The sequence below is a fragment of the Phallusia mammillata genome, chromosome 5 (assembly GCF_965637545.1).
Source record: "Phallusia mammillata chromosome 5, kaPhaMamm4.hap1.1, whole genome shotgun sequence".
In the NCBI taxonomy this organism is placed as follows: Eukaryota; Metazoa; Chordata; class Ascidiacea; order Phlebobranchia; family Ascidiidae; genus Phallusia; species Phallusia mammillata.
This window is the reverse complement of record NC_137256.1, coordinates 8,984,644-9,011,027: the sequence shown is the minus strand read 5'-3', so window position 1 is coordinate 9,011,027 and position 26,384 is coordinate 8,984,644. Positions and strand designations below refer to the sequence as shown.

The 26,384-nt window shown below is 37.1% G+C and overlaps 1 protein-coding gene across 1 annotated transcript in view; it reads right to left on the bottom strand.

Moving 5' to 3' along the window:
- The window catches only part of LOC145230171 (uncharacterized), a 44,834-nt gene that overhangs the window by 10,790 nt on the left and 7,660 nt on the right, over window positions 1-26,384 (bottom strand). Inside the window, exons 7-41 of the mRNA XM_080095552.1 lie at window positions 25,985-26,126; window positions 25,533-25,598; window positions 23,493-23,628; window positions 22,751-22,928; window positions 22,283-22,418; window positions 20,439-20,603; window positions 19,681-19,763; window positions 18,857-18,992; window positions 18,261-18,422; window positions 17,546-17,668; window positions 17,046-17,230; window positions 16,366-16,543; window positions 15,640-15,771; window positions 14,139-14,292; window positions 13,763-13,905; window positions 13,131-13,277; window positions 12,621-12,726; window positions 12,073-12,254; window positions 11,513-11,653; window positions 10,901-11,064; window positions 10,265-10,415; window positions 9,404-9,546; window positions 8,900-9,039; window positions 8,361-8,452; window positions 7,521-7,711; window positions 6,793-6,912; window positions 6,335-6,416; window positions 5,818-5,932; window positions 5,094-5,248; window positions 3,899-4,033; window positions 3,315-3,454; window positions 2,363-2,484; window positions 1,556-1,712; window positions 1,049-1,228; window positions 541-618 (exon numbers count right to left, since the gene is read on the bottom strand). Of these exons, the coding sequence (XP_079951678.1) occupies window positions 541-618; window positions 1,049-1,228; window positions 1,556-1,712; window positions 2,363-2,484; window positions 3,315-3,454; window positions 3,899-4,033; window positions 5,094-5,248; window positions 5,818-5,932; window positions 6,335-6,416; window positions 6,793-6,912; window positions 7,521-7,711; window positions 8,361-8,452; window positions 8,900-9,039; window positions 9,404-9,546; window positions 10,265-10,415; window positions 10,901-11,064; window positions 11,513-11,653; window positions 12,073-12,254; window positions 12,621-12,726; window positions 13,131-13,277; window positions 13,763-13,905; window positions 14,139-14,292; window positions 15,640-15,771; window positions 16,366-16,543; window positions 17,046-17,230; window positions 17,546-17,668; window positions 18,261-18,422; window positions 18,857-18,992; window positions 19,681-19,763; window positions 20,439-20,603; window positions 22,283-22,418; window positions 22,751-22,928; window positions 23,493-23,628; window positions 25,533-25,598; window positions 25,985-26,126 (4,860 nt within the window). The remainder of the gene's footprint in view (window positions 1-540; window positions 619-1,048; window positions 1,229-1,555; window positions 1,713-2,362; window positions 2,485-3,314; window positions 3,455-3,898; window positions 4,034-5,093; window positions 5,249-5,817; window positions 5,933-6,334; window positions 6,417-6,792; window positions 6,913-7,520; window positions 7,712-8,360; window positions 8,453-8,899; window positions 9,040-9,403; window positions 9,547-10,264; window positions 10,416-10,900; window positions 11,065-11,512; window positions 11,654-12,072; window positions 12,255-12,620; window positions 12,727-13,130; window positions 13,278-13,762; window positions 13,906-14,138; window positions 14,293-15,639; window positions 15,772-16,365; window positions 16,544-17,045; window positions 17,231-17,545; window positions 17,669-18,260; window positions 18,423-18,856; window positions 18,993-19,680; window positions 19,764-20,438; window positions 20,604-22,282; window positions 22,419-22,750; window positions 22,929-23,492; window positions 23,629-25,532; window positions 25,599-25,984; window positions 26,127-26,384) is intronic.

The window sequence follows — 26,384 nt, the reverse complement described above, 5'->3', positions numbered from 1 at the left end:
TACTCGCAGAGTAAACTTTATTTACACAGAGGAAAGACGAGTTATTCTCAGTAAAACTCGAGTTACACAGAGTAAAGACGAGTTATTCTTAGTAAAACTCGAGTTACACAGAGTAAAGACGAGTTATTCTTAGTAAAACTCGAGTTACACAGAGTAAAAACGAGTTATTCTCAGTTAAACTCGAGTTACACAGAGTAAAAACGATTTATTCTCAGTAAAACTCGAGTTACACAGAATAAAGACGAGTTATTCTCAGTAAAACTCGAGTTACACAGAATAAAGACGAGTTATTCTCAGTAAAACTCGAGTTACACGGAGTAAAAACGAGTTATTCACAGTAAAACTCGAGTTACACGGAGTAAAAACGAGTTATTCACAGTAAAACTCGAGTTACACAGAGTAAGGACGAGTTATTCTTAGTAAAGATTCGACTTGTTAAGTCTTGTATTTCCTTCAAATGATAGAAATTGTTTAAACTCGAAAAATTTAACTGATTTGTTCAGAGCACTTATCAAAAGTTTATTCCATATTTTTACACACCTTAATTTGATTAGTAACGAACGCACTTTCAGCGATTGTGTGAACTGACAGCAATTCTCCTCCTGTCGTTTGGCAAGCCTGAAGAAACATATAAAGGATTGTAAACCTAGTACTACGAGTCCACGATATATCTTGTCGTCTTATGCAATACACAAATACACTTTCTGAACAGTATTTCTCGAACCAAATTTGTTTGCAGGAATAAAGTTAAGCCCCAACCCCGACAGTACAAGTGAAAAAAAACGAAGTCCGTATCAGCACCGAAAGTGGGTGAAAATGCTGCAAAGGTGATTCTGAGTGTGAACTCAAGCCCGAGTTATGTGCTAAATGTATTATTAAACTCAAATCTAATGATCCTTTTCACATTTTTGTCATGTCCGCAATTGGTTACATAGAAGGAAAAAAAACTGCTAAAAAACTAAAATAGGGTTGGTAAACACTGTTCAGAAACACGGCAAACTAACGACATAATTTAAAAAAAATCTTGAAAAAGACGGTTTCATTTTACTCTTTGCGCTGTGTGAACGTCTACGGGCAAGGCATCGTTGAAGAGATAACACTTTCCCTCGTATTCAAGCCATGTCCCGTCCTCAGCACTTCCACAAGCCGCATTCGGTTTCCCTGTAGGAGGTTCAGTTGGATCTACCACTTCAATACCCTTGGGTCGTCGACATACCCAATCCAGTGGCTGCAAAATAACAAGTTTTTTGGTTTACTGCGTCGATTTTATATAACGTATAAGTTTTGCTTATACCTTTCAGTGTTTAGCTTTTTAATACTCCTTTAGGCGTTTTTGCAAACCATTTTGTGTCAGAGTTGTAAACGGGCATAGACTAGAAAAATCTAGCCTGCGGTGGGATTCGAACCCACGACAGGGATCTTTCCGGGACTCGCGCTCTACCAACTAAGTTACAAAGGCTCAATAATAAACCCACCAAAATTGTATTGTTTAAAACGTTTGCATAGCCATGAGGTCAAACAATACCTACTTTATTTAAGACACAAAAGCACTGACCTCGTGGCAATTTATGTTGTCCCAAAACCCTGTTCCAAGCGCCGGTTCAAATTTCATCGCAACGCAAGCATTATCTAATGTAGCAGAAGGTGCACCTGCGTTCCAACTCAAATATTCCACGGGAGTTTTGTCCGACCAAGACCAACCAACACCATCTCTACAGAAAACAAATATTTTTGAGATATTAAAGTTTTTTGAGAGACTTTTAGACACTTTGTTTTTCGGTAATAGAAAAATGTTTACTGTATAAGCTGTTGCTGCCAGGCATAATATCAACCTTATAGTGCTCTTCTTGCAATTGTATTTTATATCAACTTTTCAACGTCCTATACAGGTCGCCTTCATCAGGGTAAATAACACTGAATGCGCGTCGAAACGTTGGTATAAAATACAATTGCCAGAAAAGCTCTAAAAACTTGAAATGTTCACAGTTTGGCCAATTCCGCTTCTTAAAAAAAACAAAAAAACAAGGACAGCATACATGGATATGCATGCAAGTTTTATACAGGATATGTATTGAGTGTTATATCACTGATGATAGGATGTGCTTGCAACAAATACACAAGGTTAGTCCAGTGGTTCTCAACCTTTTTCAACTAATTTCTTCCTTAAATTTAATGATAAAAATAACGGCACAAATAGACGTAAAAAGCGACATGCTTTATTGTTCAAACGTTTCGGCAAATGTTCATGCCATCAACAGTAATATTTATCAAAATTTAGCTAAACGTGGGCCTGTCGTGAGGTATTGTGTTGGTAGTAGATTTTCCCCATCTTTGAATGCATTGGCAAAATCTGAAACTTCACCTGTCATTGAGTCCAATCCACACAGATTCGCTTTCTACACCGGCTTTGCTTAATTCACCAATCAAGTAACTCTCCTCCTCTTTGTTGTGAATTGAAACCAAATCTCCACCCTCGTTCATGCACTGGAAACGATTTTTCGACAGGTTAAAATTAACAAGTTAAGTTTTGGTTAAGACATCAGTAAAGGTGACTATAAGTGAAAGCGCAACATAGGTAATACCTTTTTATTAACGTTTAGTACTTCTAGGCCCTATGTTTAAAAAACAAAAACAAATGGGAATTCTCTAACAGACTTGTACAGACTATTCCGTTTTGTCGCATATTCCTTTAAAATGCATAGAGGCAGTACTTTTTATCACAGTTTCGAATAATCGAATATTTTGTTTGATTGCATAGACATAGTCTTCTAAGATAATCGCATGATTCATGTAATAACATGGAGATGCTATTCTTTGCAAAAAAATGATCTCATGCTGCACTTATTCGCTTATAAGAGCTTGTTGAATTGGGTAATGCAATTAACCGAAATCGTTTGTCTGTGTTATAAAATCCGTTTAATTACATGAGTATCGTGGAACCCTAGCCTATCACTTATCAAGAAAATCTCCAGGCCCAATGGAAAAATCCGGTTAATCGTCTGTACAATTTATTATATAAACCATTTAATCGCCTATCGTGGAACTGTAGCCTATACTTGGCAATAAAAACGTCCGCTTATTGACAGATTCCGGTTAATCGCATAAATAAGCTTGGTAAATTGAGTATGCCATCAACCAGGATCATCTCTCAAAAATCCGTTTAATCGCATTGGTATCGTAAAATTGTAGCCGATCACTAGTCAAGAAAATCGTCCACATAATCGCATAAAAATGCTTGGTTATGCAATTAACCGGAATCGTCAATATTAAAGTTTTTTTACTTTCCAAACATTACACAAGGTATATTGACTCACTTGATGTCTCGCATTTTCCCAACCTTGCTTCTTATCCCATTCCATACCCTCCGCTGGTACAAACACTTTGTAACAGAAAGTACTCGAATCATCAGGTGTCGACCAGTCCCAAGCACATCCGCCAGTGGGCGCTGGAGTGGCTGCAAATGCCAATCATGTTACCAGTTTACATTTAACGTATAGATAAACATCAATTGTTGATCGTATTACGAAAAATAATTAAAGGACTAATACTAAATTAGCGTGAAAAATGAATTTTTGTTTAGTACAAGAGATATTTGTCAATATTTATGCAAACTATTGGGCAAATTTTGACATTTTGCAGAAATTAAGCAGTGTTTTTTGGAGGAATGGTTTATTAACATCAATGCTACATTAAGAGGTAATTTAAAAAACGTAGTTATTTTTTCCCCCATTTGGATTTCAGAAAAGTTTATTTAACATACTAATTCCGCATAGCTTAAAATACTGTCCATGCAATCCTTTATCTAAAAGCGGGAAGCTGTTTGCTAGGATGAGATAGGAGCGGATTACAGAATAATAGAAAAGTTGTGTGCAAACTTGTAAGAGATAGAAATACTTACTGACAGGTGGATCAGTCCATCCATCTCTTTGTTTTTCACAAATAGAGTAGGCTGTCTTCTCACATCTGTGGCTGTACCACATACCGTTGCCGAATTGACCACCGTAAAATACTACGCATTCGCCAGCGTCGATATCTAAAGGTCATGTATTTTTTATCAATGTAGTCATTCAACTTGAATAAGAATTGATTCGGACCACTGTGTGATCTGGTTATGGTTATGATTAACAAACCTATCTTTGGGTCCAACTACTAAAGTAGAGAGTTTCAAAGGTCCCTACAATGTATACAGCATCTCCAGTTGGACGCAGAAATGGAATATGGGACTATTCAAATACTTTGGATACCATTGGGTATTTTGGTGCGTGCAACAAACCTATATATGTATCTTCACTAGCTTTAGGCTCCTGTGAATTTAAAGGTCAGGACCCTCTCTGCAGTTATCAACAGACCACTGAAGATAACTTTAACTGCTGGCAACTTAAACTCTTTCCAATTTCCAAGCACTCGGATTTTTTATAGTTCTAAGGCGGTTCAACCAATCAAATGTACGTTTTAGCAATTTCTGGAAAGAACTTGTTGCTTTTTTCTTTGCCATTTATAACAAATATGACTAAATGACGTCACAAACGGATAAAGTGACGTCTTATCACCTAGATGGGCAACAAACATGGTCTCACATGACAAAACCAAACCAGCCGCGGTTAATATTAACTCCGACTGGTCGGTGAAACATAACACTCTAATTTAGCCTAAAAACTGAATGACTCTATTTTGCTTTAAAGCAGGGGTGTGCAACCTTTGATACTGTGGGGTCAAATACAATAAAATTAGATCGCGGGCCGTACCTGTGTATACCACAAGGTGATTTTACTTTGGTGCTTACTAAATATGCTCAACTACAAGTAAAATTCGCACTTGATTTTAGCCACATATTGCCAGGTCGCATAAAAATAGCACCAGGCGCATTAATCTGCTCAAAAATATAACAATTGGACTAGTTTGCCAGTACATTTGAAATCCAAGCATCTCTGCGGGCCGCACAACATTTATTCAAGGGATTTGACGCGCATGCCGCATGTGACACACCTGCTTTAAAGGATATAACTGACATAAACTAAGGTAGCTTACAAAAAGTTCATGCAAAACCTATGTTAAGTTTTGACGCAAAAGCACAGAATCTTTTCGAATCTCACTTGGATTTCCAAGGCCCCAGTTGTCATACGTCACTGGGTCGCCGCTTTCCCACGACCACGACACGCCAGTTTCCGTGCTCACGTGACCGTGGAGACCGATCCACCACCGCCAATCCTCACTACCAATCATCGTGTGAAGAAAGCTCTGAACGTATCTGAGTACATGGAGACGCTGGTTATGGAATGATTTTAAGGTGATAAAATTAATCATATTACACCAGGCCTATTGACGGCGTGCATATCGAATTAAGTCAGTCTGTTAGTTATTGCCACGGATTGCGAGGTATAGTAAATTCTAGCGCATTCATGTGTGTTTTTCTTATCGTTTCATGTTTGATACATAGAGGAAATTTAAAATATACGCCGGGTATATTGAAGGGGTATATGTCGAATTACGTCGGTCCGCCAAACTTTGTATCGCCACATAATGCATAGCCATGGGCTAGAAAGCATTTTTATTTCAACCAAAAGTATGTTGGTATAAGTCAGTGGAAAATGTTGGAACGTTTAAATAGAGCAATTGACTTTTAATGGAAATTATATTCCACAATCTAAAGGACATAGACTGGGGAAAAAAAGAACAAAACATCTCCAATTGTTTCGCTATGTTTTCTTTCACCAAGCGATATAAACTCAACCAAACTCAACGACAATTTTGTTTTTAAGTGAACTCTTGTCTACGTAAGGCGAATTTATTGTCGAAAAAAGTCCAAAAGTGCCTTACTTGCTCTGGACGTGCACATTCATTCCACCTTGACCTTCACAAAACGCCTCAGAGTCTTCTTCGGCGACAAGATCGCGCTGGAACAAGTAACAAGTTCCTTCGTACGCCGACCAACCTACATAGGAAAAGAAACAAATTAACTGTATGAATATCACGTGTCCACAAATCCGTTTGTTGTCTAATTATTTGTCTAATGACCACATTGTTTCTGTCTGAATTTAACCGATTCAAGGCGAGAAGTCAGAGATTTGCGTTTTGTCAGAAATTCTGAAACTATGTGACGCTAACATTCGTTTGCAGTGTGTATTATTTTAGATTTATAGCTTGATGGGCGGAGCGTGTACGTTAAAACCAAGTTTCATGTTGTTTGTTAACAAAGCCGTATTATGCATCACATTGCAGTTGCAACTTAACTTCTGTGAATAACTTTTCTTGTTTCTAGCCTACAAAGTTTACAAAACAAAAAAAACAGGATTGCGCAAGCTTATGAGGGAATTGTTACATACAGTATGTTTACCTTCCGGACAGCCAGCTGGAGGTGTAGGATCAACAGATTGATCAGGTGTGTAAAAATCCTTGTACTTCTTGCACACGTAAGTCTGGTGAACAACAAAATATAAGTACACGACCCCAATACAATTAGGGAATGAAAACGATAAACATAAACAAACAGACAAACCCAATCCAGTGCAAAGTGTTTTAAAACAAAATAGCACAACATATGAATTGTGGAATTTATCTATACTTTGCTTCATTAAAATAAAAACAGCAAAAATGCGAGAAAATGTCTTTTGATAATAGTTATTTAAAAAACAAGTCAAAAATATGAGATAATTAAGTGTAAAACGCACCAACAAATTCATCTCAAATTTGCAAATATAATAGGTTATAGTTATTCAAGTCTAGAAAGCCTAAAGAAATAATATAATTACAAAACACGACAAAACCAAAACTAAAAAAGTGTGTAATACTTACCGAAACTTCGTCGCAGAGATAATCGTCCCACTTTTGTGTTTCTTGTCCCATTCGAACACAATTTTCCATCTTTCCGTCGTAATTGTCGGGAGAGGAAGGACCCCAGTTTGTGTAAAGTACCTGAACAGGGAAATAAAAAAATGAGGTAAAAACCGTTCTTGGAATTGTGACGGTGTCAATGATTGTAGGGAATCCAACGAAAACAAGGCGAATAAAATGTGTATAGGTTGCGTATGTTTCCAACATAGGGCTCTTGCCCTCTTGAAGCATTTTCTGTTATCTTTGATATCATTTTTTTGCATTTTTAAAGCAAAGTTTAATAAGGCATAAAAAATTGTCAATTTAAATTTTGGTCAACTTGGATAGACTTTTATGCCTAGGGCTGTACTTCCTTCTTCTCTTGGGGCCTGGTCTCTGCAACCCTACGAGTACTACTAGAGCTGTATAAAGCGCCAAATAATGAAAATCTGAGTCAAATACATTTTGCCAAAATCATATTCTATAACAAGAAACTGACAATTCAGAATATTTCTAAAGAAACAAAATGTTTCGACACTTCTTATTTCATGCTTGTGGTGTGTTTTTAAAAATTATATTGCCTTTTCTGTTTCTTGTCAAAATGTGTGAGTGAATTGTATCACCATTTTATATTTGAAAACAATCAAACTTCAGCAAAGGTGAGTGTAACTAAAACACTTTAACTAAAATACCCTGTGTTGTAGACTTACAGGTTCGCCGTCAATCCATTCAAACTCGTTATATGATCGCAAATCGTTCAGACCAATCCACCAGTTTGTTGATTCCTGTAGAATGATTTGTTGTCCGATGAAATCCTGTTCTACTGAGTCGCGCACAGAAGCAAGATGACCGCCCATCTCTACACACTTGGCCTCTGATTCGGCCCAAGTCAGACTTTCGGCTACAAGATTTAAGATATCGTTATGATTAGAAGCAAAGACTTTAGCAACTTAACTACATATATTTTAGCATCTGTGTAAAATGGGAATAAGAAGCAAGTGAGTCTTTTTTAGAACATAAATGTAGTATTTTAGTAACCTTTGCGATGTGACTTAGATTAAAGTCAGATATTGTGCATTAAAGAATAAGAAGCAAAAAAAACTTTTTGAACCAACTTATACTATTGTCGTAATCTTACAGTTGAGACTTTGGACAAAAGTCAGAAATTGTGCAATAAAGTTGCAAGGAAAGTAAGGTTTTTTTGCAACATTGGTTGTATGAGGTTCGGCCCAAAACTTCGGCCCCAAACAGGCCTGGCCACAAAAATAAAAAACGAAAAAAAACAACCAAACAAATTAAGCCGAAAATTACCACAATAATATGACGAAATACGACAAATAATGTTTAATCGATGAGCCCGGCCCTACATAGCTCAGTGGAATATCGGCCCAAACATTGGACAAAAACAAATATGTAGCACGTCTTTTACATTGTGACCTTAACAGTACCACTTTTTTGTATTTTAGATGAATGAATATAGCTTCATACTTGAAAGGTTGGCTACCCCGTGTTAGTAACACTAACTTAACAAGCTTGTAGTTACGACTTACCCCCAAAGTAAAAGCAGAAACTGCTGTAAGGTTTCCAGCCTATTTCGCAAGTTTCCTCGTTGCCAGCGAACGAAAACGCCACAGGATAATAGCTAAAACGTAGAAAAATACAAAAATGATTTATCAGGAAATACTTAGCATTTTATTGTTAGGAACAAAAAGGTTTTAACTGTGAAACTACTGTTGTATGTCGGCTAGATTTAAATTTGCACCAGAGCAAATTAGAAATCTTGTCTCACAAACGTTGTATAGTTTATGCGTGGTTTTTCATTTGATTATGATTTACGCTTTATTTTTGAATTGCTTTTTCACATTTTTTCCATCTGTACACAACATAAACATTTTTTTCGACACATAATGGCGTTTGTCTTTTTTGTAGCTTTTTGCAATCGTAAACTAAAGGTAAGTCTTTTTTTGCGTTGTGTTATTAATTTCTGAAATAACACTGCTTGATAAACGCGCGTTTTTGGACATAGAATATTTAAAACCTCAATATTTGTTCATTTTCACATGTTCAACATTAAGAAATGAAATGTTACCTTTCGTCGAACGAAGTAATGCCGTTTTTGACTGAGCCGACATAAGTACTCTGGGCTATTTTCTTTACAATGGTAACCGGGCCACCAAAGCGATCGACTATCACCCCAGCATGAACTGCAGCATTACAAATCTGAGAGCTCTATGAAACCAGTAAGTTAAGTGAAATAATTTTTTTACGACAAAAGAAACGCAAGTATAACTTTTCCATGTTATTAAGCATTATTTCCAATGAATTTTATGCATATGTGAAAAACTCTACCCCAAAAATTAGAAAAATTGGAATATTGCACAAAAATTATGCTATGTAAAAAACTAAGCCCAAAATAGGGCAAATTGCTAAAATAAAAACATACAACGTAACATATACTACGCCCCCTCCCCCCTAAAAAAATAGGGCAAATTAAAGTATTGTGCCAAAATAAAATAACGCAATGTAAAAAATTCGCATATATCTTAGATGCTTAACTAACTTATGTTTTAAAAACGTTTAAACCATAGCTTACCCCTGTGTATATACCAGTTCCATAAACAACAGGAATACCAGACAGTGGACATAATCCGGGACATTCTGCTTTAATAACTTCAATGTTCTCTGTTTCATCTGATGCCCACAAAATGTCACCAATTTCGGTACAAGCAAGTTCACCTAAAGAATAGAAACAACGTAAATAGAGCATTTATAGTTGGCATTTTATTACTAAGTTCATTCTCCAATTTGTATTGCTATAAAACCACAAAAAAAATTCAAACGTCGCATCATTAGAAAAGTTCTAACATTCGTAAATCCTTGCAATCACACACTTTCTTTGTACACCTCGTTAGCAAATGTGTATTTTAACTGTTAACATTGCCATTTGTCCTCAACTATACTTGGTTTAATGCAGTGGTTCCCAACCTTTTTTGTTACATTCCTCCCTTTGCCCATTAAAAAAACATATTCTGCAACATTTCCAATGTAATTTTTTTGCAGTTTTATGAAATTCCTCCCCTGAACTAATAAAATTCCTCCCTAGGGAGGAATTCCTCCCTGGTTGGGAACCACTGGTTTAATGCATAACTGGTTTTGTATTTTTGACATTAACATGTTTATGACGTCGTGCACATGCATCGTTGAACTTAAAAAAAGCTTTGGAACCTTAAGTTTTTAAAGAAAGCTAAATTTTGTTTTTTAAACGATGTACTTAATAAATTGATAACGTTTGTTGTGATTAAATTGTACACACAAAAAAAAACTAAGCGCGTATGTTGTGATTAATTTTTTAGTAATTTGGGGCCTTAGTTCTTAACGACTTAAAAGGACAACGTGCGATTTCTTTTGTTTTTTAACTTCCGAACCTGAACAAACCAGACCATCCTATACTTACGTAGAGGATTGCATCCAGTGATTTCAGCTCTCAATCCAATCATGTCTCCTTGCCAAGCGGTCGGTTGTATACGAATCCCAGCAGTGAACACGTGTTCGGCCAATACAATACGAACTGGAGTCTGTTGATCTGTGTTCCCGGTGAAATTCATCTATGAAATATATATGCCATAGGGTTTGTACGAAAAAACTTCAAAAGTAAAGGGCTGGGGGATCAAATCCCAACAGCTACTTTTGCCTTATATTGATTTTCTAAGGTCTTGAATAACTGAATATGGAAGTATGTGTCCCATAAATGGTATTGAAAAAGGGGCTTTAATATTTTTCGCGTCAGACTACACAGGAATGGTCTCTCAATTGCAAACTTATACTGTAGTCATGTACGACTTGAAATCAGCCATCAATTATTTTTGATACGAGTCTACATTCGCAATAAAATGTATTCACAATAAACAAGCTTAGTTTCTATTTAATCAATCTGCATTGCCTACTCCCTATATTCTTACAGGCGATATCAATGTTTAAAGTACATGGTTTACAAATCGAAAAATCTAATATTACCTTTTTCCAAGCTTTAAGTTTAAGGTTTTAAATGCTAGAAAATGGAGTAAACTTAAGAAACATAGAAAGCCCTTACCACAACTTTGTCAATACTGGTGTAAGTTGTCCAATCCTGATACGTTGCGTCATTGGCGAAGGCCACCGTAAAACTGGTGACGTATCTGCTTGCGTCATTAGCGCCCTGGATTATGACACCAGTAACTCTGATGTTGCTTCTAAATGTGATTTGGAGGTATGCACCTAAATATATGGAAGATACATGCAGGTAAATATCGGGCATTAACACCGCCATCGAAAAAATTAGGAACTTATCTTGTAAAGTTTTTTCTACAATTTTATCAGTAAGAAAGTCCCAAGGGCAATTGTAAGCATAAAATTTAAAATCCTTATTCACTTAACTAAACATGCGTTTAAGTGGTATACAGTTAGCTGTTTTTTTTTTCTGTAAAATAGTGCTTGTAATTCGATATTCGGCGGGTTCACCACTGAGCCTGCGTAGCTCAGTTGGTAGAACGCGAGTCCCGGAAAGACTCCTGCCGTGGGTTCGAATCCCACAGCAGGCTAGATTTGCCATGTGCCTTGTCATGTGGGAATGCTTGGGAGACCGGCTGATTTGGTATTACGCCTTCAATACTCCTGCGTACTACGATGTATTTTAACGAAGTGGGCTTTGTTCGTAACAACGTACCAAGGCCTTCTGTAGTTGCCCAACTTCTTGGTCCATTTAACCTGGCATCGATTCCTTTATGGTTGTTGTCCAGGTAAGAGGACTGACTGATTTGCGAATCTGCAATTGATCCATTCTCCATGCCAAGTGCACTGAAGCAAACTGCACAAAATGTAGTTAGCTATATATAATTCCTTGTTACGAACAAAGTTTAAAGAAAAAACAACCCAGAAAAGAGGCAGTTTTAAAGTTAAAAAAAAACACATTATATATGTGACAATGGTTTTTGGGTTATGCCCCCCCCCCAAAAAAAAAGTCGGCAAAGTGATTTTCTTTGTTACAAAGAAAACGAGCATATTTTTTCAATTTATTGGTAACTTTTAGTACAGAGAAACAGATTACTTAAATTTTGCTGTAGCCATATAATAGTTACAACATATTTACAATATACTGCTTAAATACGTTATGTTTGCAAAAAAATGCTATGCATAAACCGCCAGGTAAAGTATCTCCCTCTACAAACATTAAAACTTCAACAAAAAAAGAACACAAAAACAAGTTTTCAATCCATACACGCTTACCCTTTTGTTCACATGAGTAAATGACGTTGAGATATTTGTAAATTCCGTTGCATGGATCACCGAAGATTTCGTTACTCGCAGTCAACGTGCAGGTTTCCAAATTGTTACACATCTGCGACACAATATCCAGCGAATCTTCCGAATGGCATCCACCGACCGGCACCCCCTGATCGCTGCTGCACCTGCATGACGTCATTACAACATATATGTGACGTCATCGAATTAAAAATGATTCGAATGGAAACGTTTTAAAATTTGTATGATATATGTAACGTCAAAAATAACACACTAGAAATGACGTAATAAACAATACTTGTATATATGTGACGTCATAAATAACACACTATAAGTGACGTATAAGCAATACTTGTATATGTGACGTCATAAACAATACTTGTATATGCGACGTCATGTATAACACAGTATATTTGACGTCACAATCAATACACGTGACGTAATAAACTATACTTTCTCAACGAAAAAAGGTACAGCTTAAATGACGTCATATATGACATCGTCAAGTGCTTCTCAAAACAAAAGTTACTTACGTAGCTACGTTGGATCTACCATATGAAGCATGGTGAATGATAATCTGCAATCCGGGGCAGCCCAGTGTGTAGGTTTCTCCCTCACATATGTTGATAACGTACTCATCTGCGCATAAATGGGACAATTTAGAAAAATTCAGGACTTAGTAAGCACGAGATTCGTAACACAATTCGTTGGTTGTTTCAAATGATAAAGTATGTCAGGCTTACGAACATAAACAAACAACTGCAGTAAACCTTGGTAAATCCGGGCCCATTAACAGGCAAAGATTCGGATGAACTGATGTCGATTAGTTCAAGTAGTACCACAATACAAAAATCATTTGCACCTAAGTTTTGTCCCAATTAGGCGAAGATCCGGATTAACCGAATCATGTTAAACCGAGGTTTACCGTATGTACTATTAATTTCCAGCACCATTATTAAATTTTCACGACAGAGTGCGTTAAGCTCGTTCAGCAACCCGTTTTAGTTTGTCAAGTTACGTATATAAACTGGTCTGTTACTTACTTTGGTCTATGGGAATAGGTGAAACAATATTGGCAAACTTCTTGCAGACCATTCCCCTCTCATTCGCGCAATTGATGTCATTCCATTTCGAGTTTGAGGTGTAAGCTTCCACGCAAAACTCGTTGCTAGATCCGCCGTTAGGTTCACCTGCAAAAATACAACTGTATGTATGGAGTTGTAAGTCGGGCCTGGCTTTTCGGGTCGGGTTCGGGCTTTAGTTTAAAGAAAACGGGATTGATTTTGGTCTGACTTTACGTTTGAATCGTAATTTCAAGTTGGTTGATCAAAGTTAAGGGATTAATTTGGGCTTGCTTTTTAAAAGGAAAGGGGTTTGGGCCTGTACTTTCTGGTTTGCTTATTGCTCTAGTCAGGACAAATAGTGTTCACCTGTTTGGTAGTAATACACCCATTTTATAAAAAAAATCATCTATTTGTCCACCTTTTGAGTGGTGCTTTAAGTATGTTATTTGACAAATATTCTAAATCATACTGAAACTTGATAACTTATCTCACACCCCTTCTATGGTGGTTCGTACCCCTGGCTAAGAACCCCTGCACTAGGTGAAACTTTGTAGTTGATTTCAACAAAAATTTGAAACAGTTCTTTGAGCACATGCTGGCAATCCCCGTACCGTCTTCCCAATACAGATAGTTGAAAGGTTGTCCGTTCGACCATTTCCATCCCGAATTTCCGTCGTTCCGATTCGCTCCGATCCACAGTGCGTGCGTCATCACCAGTGTAGTCAGCTGACCACTGACGTAAGACTGCTCCGCCCTACGTCACACAAAAAAAGACGTCATTTCAAAAATATAATTAGAACTTTTGTTGTGTTGGTATTTTTTTAAAAATACAATACAATTGAAAAAAGAAAAGGGGAAAAACGGAAAAAATAAAAAAGGAAAAAAACAGAAAAGAGGAAAATTCGGGGCAAAATCATTAAAAAAAGTTTGCAAAGACGTTTTATTTATTTGAACATAGAAACAGTTACTAATATTAGTTACACTTACTTTGAATTGACGCTTAGCAAATCTCCTCCCATACTAAAGCAGTAATCTCTGGCATGCTGCCAAGTTCGTAGGGAGTAATCGTTGAAGTGGTAACAATATATTTCCCCAGATGGGTCAAATGCCCAGTCCTTACCACATCTTGGATCAAACTGGTCTAAAAAATCGAAACTTGCGCTAAAAGAGGTATTTAAAGAGATTGATAAAACCATTGACCAGTTTCGACGTTTTACATTTTTTTATTCATAGCGCCACCCTACGGCAAACAAAAGAACTTCTGCATCAATTTTCGATTTTGTAAGAATTTGAGAGCTAGCAAATTTAACTTGCCCAATTTCGACAAGTTTAAGCAAAATACCCGTCACTCTAACTTAGCTTTCAAAACTGTGGGCCCAATTTTCTTTAGCATGAATTTACGAAAGCTGTTTTTAAAACAAAACTACAAAAGAAAGCCTCGGTTAAAACGGATTCGGTTAATCCGGATCTTCGCCTAATTCGGATAAAACTTGTGGTACAAATGATTTGGAATGTGGTAAGTCTTTTGCTAATCGACATCGGTTAATCCGGATCTTCGCAAAATCCGGACATTTTGTTTGTCCAAACGGGTCCGGATTCAAAGAAACGGCTTAGCACCAAAACAGCACAGGTTCTGCGTCAATTACTACGTTTACATGTCCGTAAATAGACTAGGCCTAATTACTAGGACTAAACTTGGGCCTAGCCTACTTTATTGGTCAAAAAGCCGTTGCGTTTACATGTCATGTGCGCAATGGTGCGTGACCGGATTGGCGAGTTTCCCGCGACTCGGTTTATTGGTTTTAAAGTCTGGGGTCTGCATGCAAGTATCAGAGCACCACGTTCACAGGCGTTCGTGGCCGTTAATTATCCATATGAGCATTTTTGTAGGTTTTCGGAAAATTTTAGCTTTTAAAATTCACCATTTGAACCTGTCGATCAGGTAATAGTTGTTTGCGCAAGACGTGAAATGTTAAGGCAAGTTTTTCATCACCCTGCTTACAAAAGTAATACGTGAGAAAACACCCATTGTAAGCTCACCGCACTAGTAGGAATAAAATAACTACCTAACTATAACTGATACTACTTGCGACAAGTAGATCACATATCTGCTCCGGCTAGCATAAAACTTGGAAGCAGTTTAAAATTGGCAACTTCCACAGACGACAATCGCCTCCAAACCGCAAATTGTAGTGCACACTTTAATTAGTTAGCAAAATTTAAAAATAATCAAGATTCGCTTGCGAAATTTTCACAGAAAAGAATCAAAAAGGTGAATGAAACAAAACAGACACTTTTTGGGCTAGGCCTAAACGCTTTAGTCCACCGGGTTTTGTAGGCCCAAAAAATCGTCGGTTTGGTCCTAGTAATTTTGCTGAGTCATGGTTCGATGACCATATTTGGAAAGTTAGGCCTAGTACTAGGCCCAAAATTTTGACATGTAAACGCAGTAAATGTGACTCTTTCAGCTGCAACATTTTTCACTTACCTTTCCCGTAGAAACACCATTTTACACCGGCAATCGTATTGTCATGACAACAACCCTTGCTGATGCATTCGGCTTGGGAGATCCCCCCATATCCACAATCGAGACGCTCGTTCGGATCGACGGCTCTACAAGCTAAAAAGGACAAGAAAAAACATTGGCCGTCGATACGAGAAATACATGTGATGTTTGATGTTAAGAAGAGCAGGCAAAACAATGTCTACAGCTTAAAACCGGTTTTTCCCATTTTTTTCTCACTACTAAAAATATAGATCAAGTATGACGCCTTCAATACGCCTGCATGGCGGGTTATGATTTATATTTAAGTGTGCCGTGATCGCTGGTCTGCGTGAATGCTTCAGGGCCGATCCCAGTTATGGTTATATGTTTATCTTAAATGATTATTGCTCAATATGGTGATCCCCTATACTACGAAGCTGACATGTGCAGCATACGATGCAGGCAACGGTGCTTGTGATTCGATATTTCACGGGCTCATCGCTGAGCCTGTAGAGGTCAGATGGTGAAGCGCGAGTTCTGGAAAGACTCCTGCCGTGGGTTCGAATCCCACCGCAGGCTAGATTTTTCTAGCCTGTGCCTTGTCTTTTGGGAATGCTTGGTGACCGGCTAATACGGTATCACGCCTTTAATAGGCCTGGCGTATACTATGGCTAAAAATATTGGTGATTTTTGGTGATTGCAATACAATTCTTATATTTTGCGTTTTACATTCGTCAGGTGATGGTGTGACCAGTTCGTCTCCACTAGCTGTGCATCCCAGTATCTCCAAACGCAAAGCAGGGTAAAGGTTGTAATCATAAGGATAGACACGAATGTAGGTCGCCTTCACTTGGGAGAAAAACTTGTTGGAAACCGGAGTTGAAGTGTCAGAATTACCGGTAAATGTCTGCAAGAGAATTAATAAATTATACTTAATATATCCCTTTCAAATATCTTGAAATTTTTATCCAGAGTAATAAATTTTCAACTTTTTTAGATATAAATCACAGCGTGAAAGTTGCGCCAAATCAAGGATTCGAACTCGCAATAGGAGCCTAACCGGTTCCTTTTAGTTTGATAGTTTTCTTGGTAATAGTTTTAAGCTTATATCAGCTAAATAAAATTGTGACACAAAGACACTTTTGCATAGCTGCAAAAACTGCATGAAAAAATCCACAACTTTTGACAAACATTTACCAATGAACGTTTTGTGTTACAAAAGGTTTGCTTTATTGTCGGCAAAAGTTTAATGTGCTGTACCCAAAACCGACAATTTTTAGTCAACTTATTAGGGAATTATCTTGACTAAAATTTTTTTCAGTTAAACATCTATAATTCTGTCAAAAAATGCTGGTGGTAGATAATAAAAGTGTAAAATAAGAGTGATGACAGAAAGTAAATACATATACCTGTGTGCCACCAGTTCTGTCCTTGACAAACTGAAAATTGACGCCATCATTGGAGTAAGCCACTTGATAGCTGCTGACATATTCGTTGACATCAGCAGGGCGCCCTTGTGTGGTGACCCCTGAGACGGTTCTCGAAGGAACCAATTTGACTTGGATCCATTCACTGCCCGCTGGAGGTACAGTCCCTAAATCGAAAAATATTATTTCAGCTAAATCTGTGTATTATTTTCAGCTAAAGTCAATGAAAAGTAATAATATTTCGCCGCTTTTCTTGCCTTTTCTATAAGCCTTAGGCGGCTTAGGGTAATGGATTTAGGTAGCCAATAAAGCAAAAATTACAATAAAAAACGTGGCGAACATCATCTGGCTTACATTTGTTTTCGAAACCTTACCACATTTCACACATGAAACGATCAATCACGTTATTTACACATATTTTCGTATTACTTTAACATATTTTGTAGGCTAAAGGAGCAATATATTCGGATCATTCCACTTACCGTAGTGAAAACACCATTTGACACCAGCTATGGAGTTGTCATAGCAACAACCGCGGTCAAGACATTGTTGTTCTGATCCTGCCCCACAATCCAAGCGCTTCTGGGGATCAATAGCCGCACAATCTGAAACACCAAATGCGCATTTATGGCCATAAGTTTTAGAATTTTATCAATATTAGGATGTTAAAAACTGGGCACACACAGACCGAAATAAAAAGGGCTCGAAAGGGTCCTGATTTTTTTTCAAAAAGAATGTAAAAAACTACGATAAAATTGATTTAAAAGCTCAGTTAAGAATTTTTGTTTGGCAGTAAACCAGAAGTTCCATTTAACCACATAAACAAGAAAAATAAAAATGTATTTTGTTGTATTTTCTCGTTGTTCTGACGTATTACAGCAGTTATGATTTTGAATGTTAAGGTTTAGGAACAAAAATAAACTATACATATGGTTTAAATTTAAACAACAAAAAATATTACATTGATTAAGGTAATTTTGGGTGAAAACACGTTTTGCGCTGTGTCGTTATTATAGGATAGTTCTATTTAAAATGTCAGATATCAGTTTAACTAACAAACGGTTTAAAAAACACAACTTATAAATTCCAAGTTGCATAATCAGTTTCGTTCAACTGATGTTAAGTTATACCAGAAGTTCGTTTTCTTGTTGGGAACAAGTAACCTGTTAAACATATCTGTATAAAGTTCAAAGTCACCTGCGTAAACGAGTTTGGGTGACCATGCACCAGTGTGGGTTGCATCATTCACGTTGTTTAACCTCGCTTCAGTAGCTTCCCAACCAGGCCCATAAATAGATGAAGCTGTAATCTCCTGGTCCAAGATGCGACCGTCTTCCATACCAAGTTCTTGCCAGCATTCTGATTATCACAATAAATGACATTTTAAAATTAAACTTTCTTGTTTCAAATCGCGCGCAAAAGATCTTAGTTGAAGAAAAAACTAAAAATGTCACTGGTTTCAAGGGTCATCGATGTGAGACACCAACTATTACAGATTGAGAACTACTGACTGTGATAAGCTCAGTTCTCAAACTACTCGGTTAAGCAAATTTGTGATAAATTGTTTTAATGTCTTCCAGATTTGATTATTAACTTTAAGCCACATAAAAAAATGTTGGAGCACTTTCAGATAAACGTTTAAGGGGTTAAGCCTTTAACCGTTAAAGTATGGTAAGACTAATGGAAAGGTAGTGTGTAGTACTAACAGAAATGCATTTTGGCATTTTAAAAGGACAATAAACATATATGGCATTCTTTTTGAAAGAAAAAAAAACAAGAACTAGCGTTCATACCTGTCATCTGTTTCTTGCAGACAAACGGCTTGAGATTATTACACGGTGTGTCGTCCCATTTGAAGTTGGCGCCCATCCATATTTGCAAGCAGCAGGTACCGCAGTTCGGTTCCCCCGAATACCAATCATCAAATGCCTGAAATAGATTTTAGTTTGCAAGATTTATTACAAAGCTAGCGGTTTTAATACTTACAGCAAAACAAGTATGTCATGTGTTAGCGCATTTAATGTAAATCAGCTTTGATTAGCAAAGAGGAAATTCAAAAGCAAGTTATGCAGGCTTTGTATTAATTATTAGGAATAGCATTCCAAAGCTAATACAAGAACTGTGCTTATACAGAAACCGTCCTGAACCAACGCGCACTCTTTAAAGACGATTCCAGTTGCGAATAATGTATGTATACTAAACTAAAACTTTTAGTACGCTGAAATCAGTCTGTTTTTATGCAATATAATATATTTTATGAAGACTGATTTCAGTACTGAAAGTTTTAGTTTAGTATATCTAAAGCTTCCGACAATCTTGTAGACATGAAAATAGTCAAATTTGATTAATAAATTATATGAACTTAAGTTAGTTTCCCCTATTTTATAAACAGATATTAAAATACTTCTGTGAACACTTGAAATGTTGGAAATTTCGGTTTAAACATCGGTAAAGGGTGCATGAAAAATTATGAACGGCAATTTTACCTTACATCGACATTTTTACTTTTATAAGTTGATAATTTAAATTGAGGTTTGGAGTGTGCTAATATTATTTAAAATTTTAACCTTTTGAGGTGGGTTCGGTGCATCACTAATACCAACCACTAAGTACTAACCCATGGAGATTGATCACTCCACGCCCATTTATTGTCAGCAGCGAGATCGTTACCACCGATCCAGACGTCTCTAGTAACATGTCCTGTAAAATAAAATGGGTCTTATTTGACTTACAAAGGTCATTTTCGTTTGGTATTTGTATTCTGCCATAGCAACGTAATTGATGATTGTTTTTTTCGCGATTGCGTACAAACAAAGTGAAAAGTGCTGCACCTATATGACGTTATTTTTGTAAGTTAGGATTTTTTGTTTCCCCTTTTTGTTTTGATGCATAAGGTATAAGTTGTTGCCGACAGGCATAATATCAACTTTGTTGATCTCTTTTACGCAAACTTGCATTTAATTTTTTTCCCTTTGTGTATCGCGCACTGTACTATGCGCATTCAGTGTTATTTACCCTGATAAGGGCGACCTGTATAGAACGGAAAAATTGCAAAAATACAATTGCCAGAAGAGCTCTATAAAGCTGATTTGTATGGGGTTTTTACATGAAACATACAGATATATGTGCACTTCAAACACTGTAATGAGTAGCACTTACTGCTGTAGAACAACTGTGTAAAGCAGTGAATACGAATCCGGTTAATCGTATAACCAATTTGCTAAGTTTTTTTATGCAATTATCCGGGTTTTGCGATCAGACAGTTTTCTTAACAAAGGTCCAAGGTTAAGATTTACAATGCCTAATGCCTATGCAATGAAACAGTTTATGCGATTAACCGGACTCTTATGTTTATGTAAATTTTCTGTAGTTTACCTGTTACGAAGGCGTTTTCCGCTGCTGTTACGATACTAGCTAGGTTACCCCCGTATTCCGCACACTCTTCTTCCGCCTGTTGCCAAGCAACCTCACGAGACGACTCGAAATAATAACAATGGTTGTCGAATCCAAACCATCCAGGGTCACAACCCATGTTCACATCTAAAGGAAATAAAAAAGTTTAAAACTCATTAAAATATAATCCGGCGGGATTTCAAATTTGAACTCATATAGCTACTTCAGTTGAAAATTCACTCCGTTATTAATCTAAATATGCTAGTATACACTAAAAAACAAAAGATAGCAAAAAAGTAATAAAGGACAACTATTTTTGGAAAACACCAGTGAATTAGAGCACGAACCCGGCCCGAACCCGAAAGTATAAGCCTGAAACCAGGCCCGAACCCGAAAGTACAAGCCTGAAACCAGGCTCGAATCCGAATCGTTTTTGAGAAGCCCGTTTAGACCCGAAAGTGTGATTGACAGGGTTTCAAAGCCTCAGGAAAGACCAAGACAACAAAATATAAACAAAACTCAAAACAAATATATTTTACGGGCAAGTTGACTTAACAACATGAGCTTTCAAGTAAGAAACTTTCAATGTTAGGGGAAATACTCGACCAAGCAATTTGGTTTATTTATGTTTGAATGTTCACATGATATTGTTTGTTGTTGTATTCCAATTTAACTGTCTGATTTTATTTAACCGTCCCAAGTTGCCCTTTTATTATCTATTGAGCCCCGTTATATATGGTATACCAGCACAAGCGTCCACTTTCAAAACCAATGCAATAAACGTTCGCAAATAGGGGTGTAAAAGTCCTGAACAAGGGAGATGTGAGTGCCGATATTTCAAGTATAAATAAAGGGTTTGGCTGTAAACGGTAATTCATGTAATAAGCTATTGCTGCCAGGCATAATGTTAGACCAAGTATTGCTCATCCAGCAGTTTTTATTGTAAACAATCGACGTTTCGACGTCCTATACAAGACGCCTTCATCAGGATAATTATTCATGTGTGTGACCTTTACGTGACATTGGTCAAAAAACATTTGATTCAAAGAACCACGCCATAAAAGTTTGCAAAGCTGCAGCAAAATCGTTTTAATAGTTCCTGAAAGCGGCCGCTAGCTCGCAGACAGACCAAAACACAAAAAGGCTTAATTTATTAACTTGTTTGTCTTGATCATAAAGCAGCAATTTACAATGGAATGCGTCGATACAGGCGAACTAACGTAAACCGAGTTCAATAACCTCTTTTACCACAATCAGCTGGGCTTAATAAGGACTGTGTGCTAAGAGAAAGAGCAGTTGGTAATTTGAAAACGCCACCCTTAGTTACAAAAACTTAATGACGGTTTTAGGCTATGATACACTGACATGTTAGAAGTAAAATTTCATGTGACAAGTGGTCAATATTACAAAAACATTTTACCCATTGTTTATGCTGGACGATTTATTAGATTTGTTTATAATTATGACTAAATTTTCCTTGTTATTGCATTCTGTTACAATCGCCCGCAATATTATAACAAACGCCTCTTCAGGAAGCTGCTGACGACCACTTTGAGAACCGCTTGGTTATCCAAACTAATTCGTTTTGTTTATATACCATGGTTCTAAACGTTTCTTTATTAGTTTTGTATCAACAATCAGGCTATGCCAAAAATAGAGAATGACAAACAAAAACAAAATAACAAGCAAATATATCCTACATAATTTGACAACGACTTTGAATGCAAAAACTTTACTGACACGTTTTCTCCCATTATTCGACTAATCAATGTTAACGATTTGTGCAGTGGTAAACCTTCAAAAATCATATTTTCGTGTTATCATACCTGCTGGGGGGTCGATGGGGCTTACGTCTACCCCCGTTGGGATTTGACAAATAAAAGGTTGTTTCTTAAAGCAGTCGTCTGTCTCCCAAACACCCGATGATGAACCGGTGAAGATTTGGCCACAGTCGAAAGCGCCCTGAAAAAAAACATAGAAAAGTTTTTAAAACACTTTTCCAAATTTAACGGACGTTGTTATGTCATAAATGCCAACGTTATTGCATAAAGTGGTTTTTTTTGGTAAGTTATAAAGTGCTAGGTTAAAATTGCATTTTATTATGTCTAAACTACTTCCTCAGAATGTTGTTTTATGTTGAAAAGATACACGCAACAAAAATATATTTTGATAATTGGAAAACCAGTGAAAAAAACAGCGACTTTTAAACAAAACAGCACACTTTTATATTAACGATTTTATTTACATATAAAACTGCGCATTTTTACAAAGATTTGCTGATAAATCCAACTTACTGGTTGGTCACGGGGCTGGTTCGGACCGAATATTTTGTAATTTGAGTCTACCGGCTGTCCATCTGTCCACATAAAAACTCCATCAGTGTCTGTATCCGAAAACCCGAGCCACAGACCAAGAGCCCCGGCGTCCTGGAAGTCTGGCAGATGTGCGATGACGTATTTTTCCAAATCGTCACTAAAGAAGAGCAACAGTAACCCTCAACAGTTAAATGGTAGGGAGAATTTGGTAAGACTTTTATCAAAATTTTATGTCATAAATTTTCGTTTGACACGCGTAACACTCAGAGTTACTTTATAGGGTGACAAAGCAAAATAAAAGCGCTACGGCAAATGTGACTTTTAAGCTGTGCGCGCATAACTGGCGAATTTGTGGCTACACCGTACACATCGGCTGTTGCTCGTAGTGGTCCTTAGTAAACTCAGAGATCTTGTGTGTATGAAAAAAACGTTTAAAATTCAAAAATTATTAGCTACGGGCACAAACACAATCAGTTATTATATTCTTAGATTGGTCGGAAATTGCACAAAATAATTACCCAACGAATCCGGTTAGCCGCAAAACTAATTTGCTTGGCATTTTTTATGCGAACGATTTCGGCTGCGGTTGGAAATTACGATTCTTATGCAATTTAACGAGTTATGCGATTAACTGGATTCGTCTGTACTGAAGAGTGAAAGGGCCGGTTACGTACATTTAGGTTACGAAGGAGACAGTCATGTCAAAATTGGTATCACTTACTTGTCAATCCTCAATAGTTTGGCTCCCATAGCTGTACAAAGCGCGTCGGCCGTAATCCAACTTTCCCATGCATTTTCGGCAGTTGCGTGCAAGTAGCAGTTGCCATCGTACATTCGCCATCCATCCGCACACGTCCCTTAAACGCATAAATATAAAATTAACAGATATTAATAACATTGACGCCAAGATGTCTGAGCGGTTAGAACAGCCTTCTTGCGTTCACAGGGTGTTGGGTTTTAATCCTATCTCGGCTACTTGTGTGGTTCCTGAGCAAGGAACTGCAGCTCAGTAGAAACTGATTGGTTGCACTAAATTTATAAGTTAAAAAAAGATTCAACAGACTTGCAAGAACAACAGCAGCTCAACGAAGGAATTATTGTTAATGTTACCTTTTCAGTTTCCTGAACTTTAAAAACCTTTAATGTGGTTAAAAATCAAGATGACTAGGCCTACCATTGGTATTATACAGTACTAAGTGAGCCATTGTCACCCTTTTGTCGTTTCAATGCACAGAGTTCTACCTTTTCATGAGCAAGCGACGAGTTTTGAGGAGGTCTTTGGAGACCATAAACTATAATAAACGTTAAGGACCACTGCACCAACAGATTATCAGGCTTACGGTAGTTAACAGTGCTGGATTAACCATTAGGCAAAGTAGCCACGTGTCTACAGGCCAGTCAAAAATCCAGGCCACTTTAAATGATTTGGCAACACTGATAATTCTATTTTTTTAGTTGGGAACCCTGATTTTCGGGCCACTTATAAAATGTACCTACAGGTCAGCAGACCCTTAATCCGGCACTGGTAGTTAACAATAAAAGGAAACAAAAAAATACGAGTCAACCGAACTTTGGGTCAACTTTTTAAAACAAGGTTTAAAAAGGCAGCACAAATGTGAGTCAAAGTTGTATGAGAGACGAATTTTAGGCCCAGATCCAAAAGCAGTAGCCTGACCTTACACTTTTTTTCCAGAAAAGCAACTCAACACCGAAAACTTTTGGTTTATGTCAGTGGTCGAGTGGTGTGCCGCATTTGATCCTAGCTTTACAATAGCTACAAGGTATAGGTTACACAAAAATCTCAAAGTTTATTGCACCAAAACCAGCTGCTATACTGATGCTTTATCTCCCACTACAAATACAAACACAACAAACGGTTGGTTATTCATTGACACTCAACGTAACGTCGGGTTTGCTGAACCTTGCGAGTTTACATAACTTGCTTGAAGTGTGGTATTACTATAACTGCCGTATACAGCAGCGTAAGTGAAATTTAGTTATTGTTGCACTATTACATGCATTTCACGATGAGCTGTGTTTTGGTTTTATCCATTGTAGCAAATTCGTTTATATCGATACTGTACCAAAGGCATCAAAAAACACTCCAAATTTTGCCCAAAAGGCTAAGACATGTGTGGTATAGTGCAAATTTACCCAAACTTTTTGCAGGTATAACAGTTACAATCCAGATATGCTTAAACTGTAGACATTAAATTTCTGCCTGTTATATTTTAGGTACCCAAGACTTGTTATATCTTAAGAACCCATTGCGACAGATCATGCAATTTATACAACAAACCTCTGTGTTGCCTAATGTCTATGCTTACTTTCTGTCACAAAAATGCATGTACTTTTCTGCACATTGGTAACCCGACCTACATACAAGACTAAAAGATCTCACTTACATTTCCAAAACTACTGATAGTTGCAGTATCATTTTAGTGAGACTTCAAGCAACAAGCCTAAAAACCGCTACCAGTTTAGCGTGAAAAAAGCATTGGCATTGGTATTCCCAATTAGGCAAAAGGCGCGCATTGAAATTCGCGCCATCGGCATTGTTAGAAAACAGCGTCTGTTACGTAACAATAAAAGGTGGCAAGTGCTCGTTTGTTCTGTTTTTTTTTATATTTAATACCAGTATTGCAATAGTTTGTAAAGTACGTTGGTATTTACAATGCGTAATTTTGTTTCAAAACATGAGTGTGAATATCGAAAGTAAAATGCTGTATTGATTAAAAACTATCAACATTTTTTTACTTACCAGTGTAACCTCTTTCGCACATAAAAGCGTGACCTTCTCCACATCGGTCGATTCCCCAAGGTCCATCTGAAACAGAAAAAAATCAGTTGTCAACCAAAATATTGGTTCAGAACAGGCAAATTGATAACAAAATGTTATGTAAAGAGATTTAGGGCACAAAAACTCAAAAATTTGCCCCAGAAGTAAGTGACAAAAACTTTGAACCATGCAGCTGTAAATGCTCTGCAACACTATACAGCAAAAAGGGATATAAGGGCACTAAAATTCAACTATATATGTCCCAGCAGTAAAACAATAAGTAAACATTTTGCACCACTTCACAGCACACATTAAGCCAGAAAATTTTTGCTAATGATGCAAAAAATTGGAAACCTCAAACCTAAAAAAAGTTGTAGTCACACAGTTTACACTTGTATGGGCTATACACGAGGACAAATCACAAATTGTTTTACCGTATGATACACTGGGATCAATTTCAACACAATTATCTCTATCAGGATCCAGTGTAGGTGGTCCTGTCGGTGGCCAGTTGTTGTATGAAGAATCAGTGAATTCATCGCCGTTGCTCCAGTATAGCTGATTGCTTGGGTGACCCTGAACAAATTAGGACAGGTTATTACGGTGGTACTAAATACCGTATGGTAAGGCAAGTTATCACATAGTAAACTTCTAGGATATAAATATACTGTAAGCAAAAACTGTCAGTTATCGGATTTTAAAAGCACTGCCGGTTAGAGATATATCTTTATTCAAAAATTGCATTTTTGCTGATTTTCAAAGCGTTGATGATTAGAGTTTTTCGGGTTGAGGTAGGGATTTGTAACTGAAATAACTGTACAATCTGACCCAATT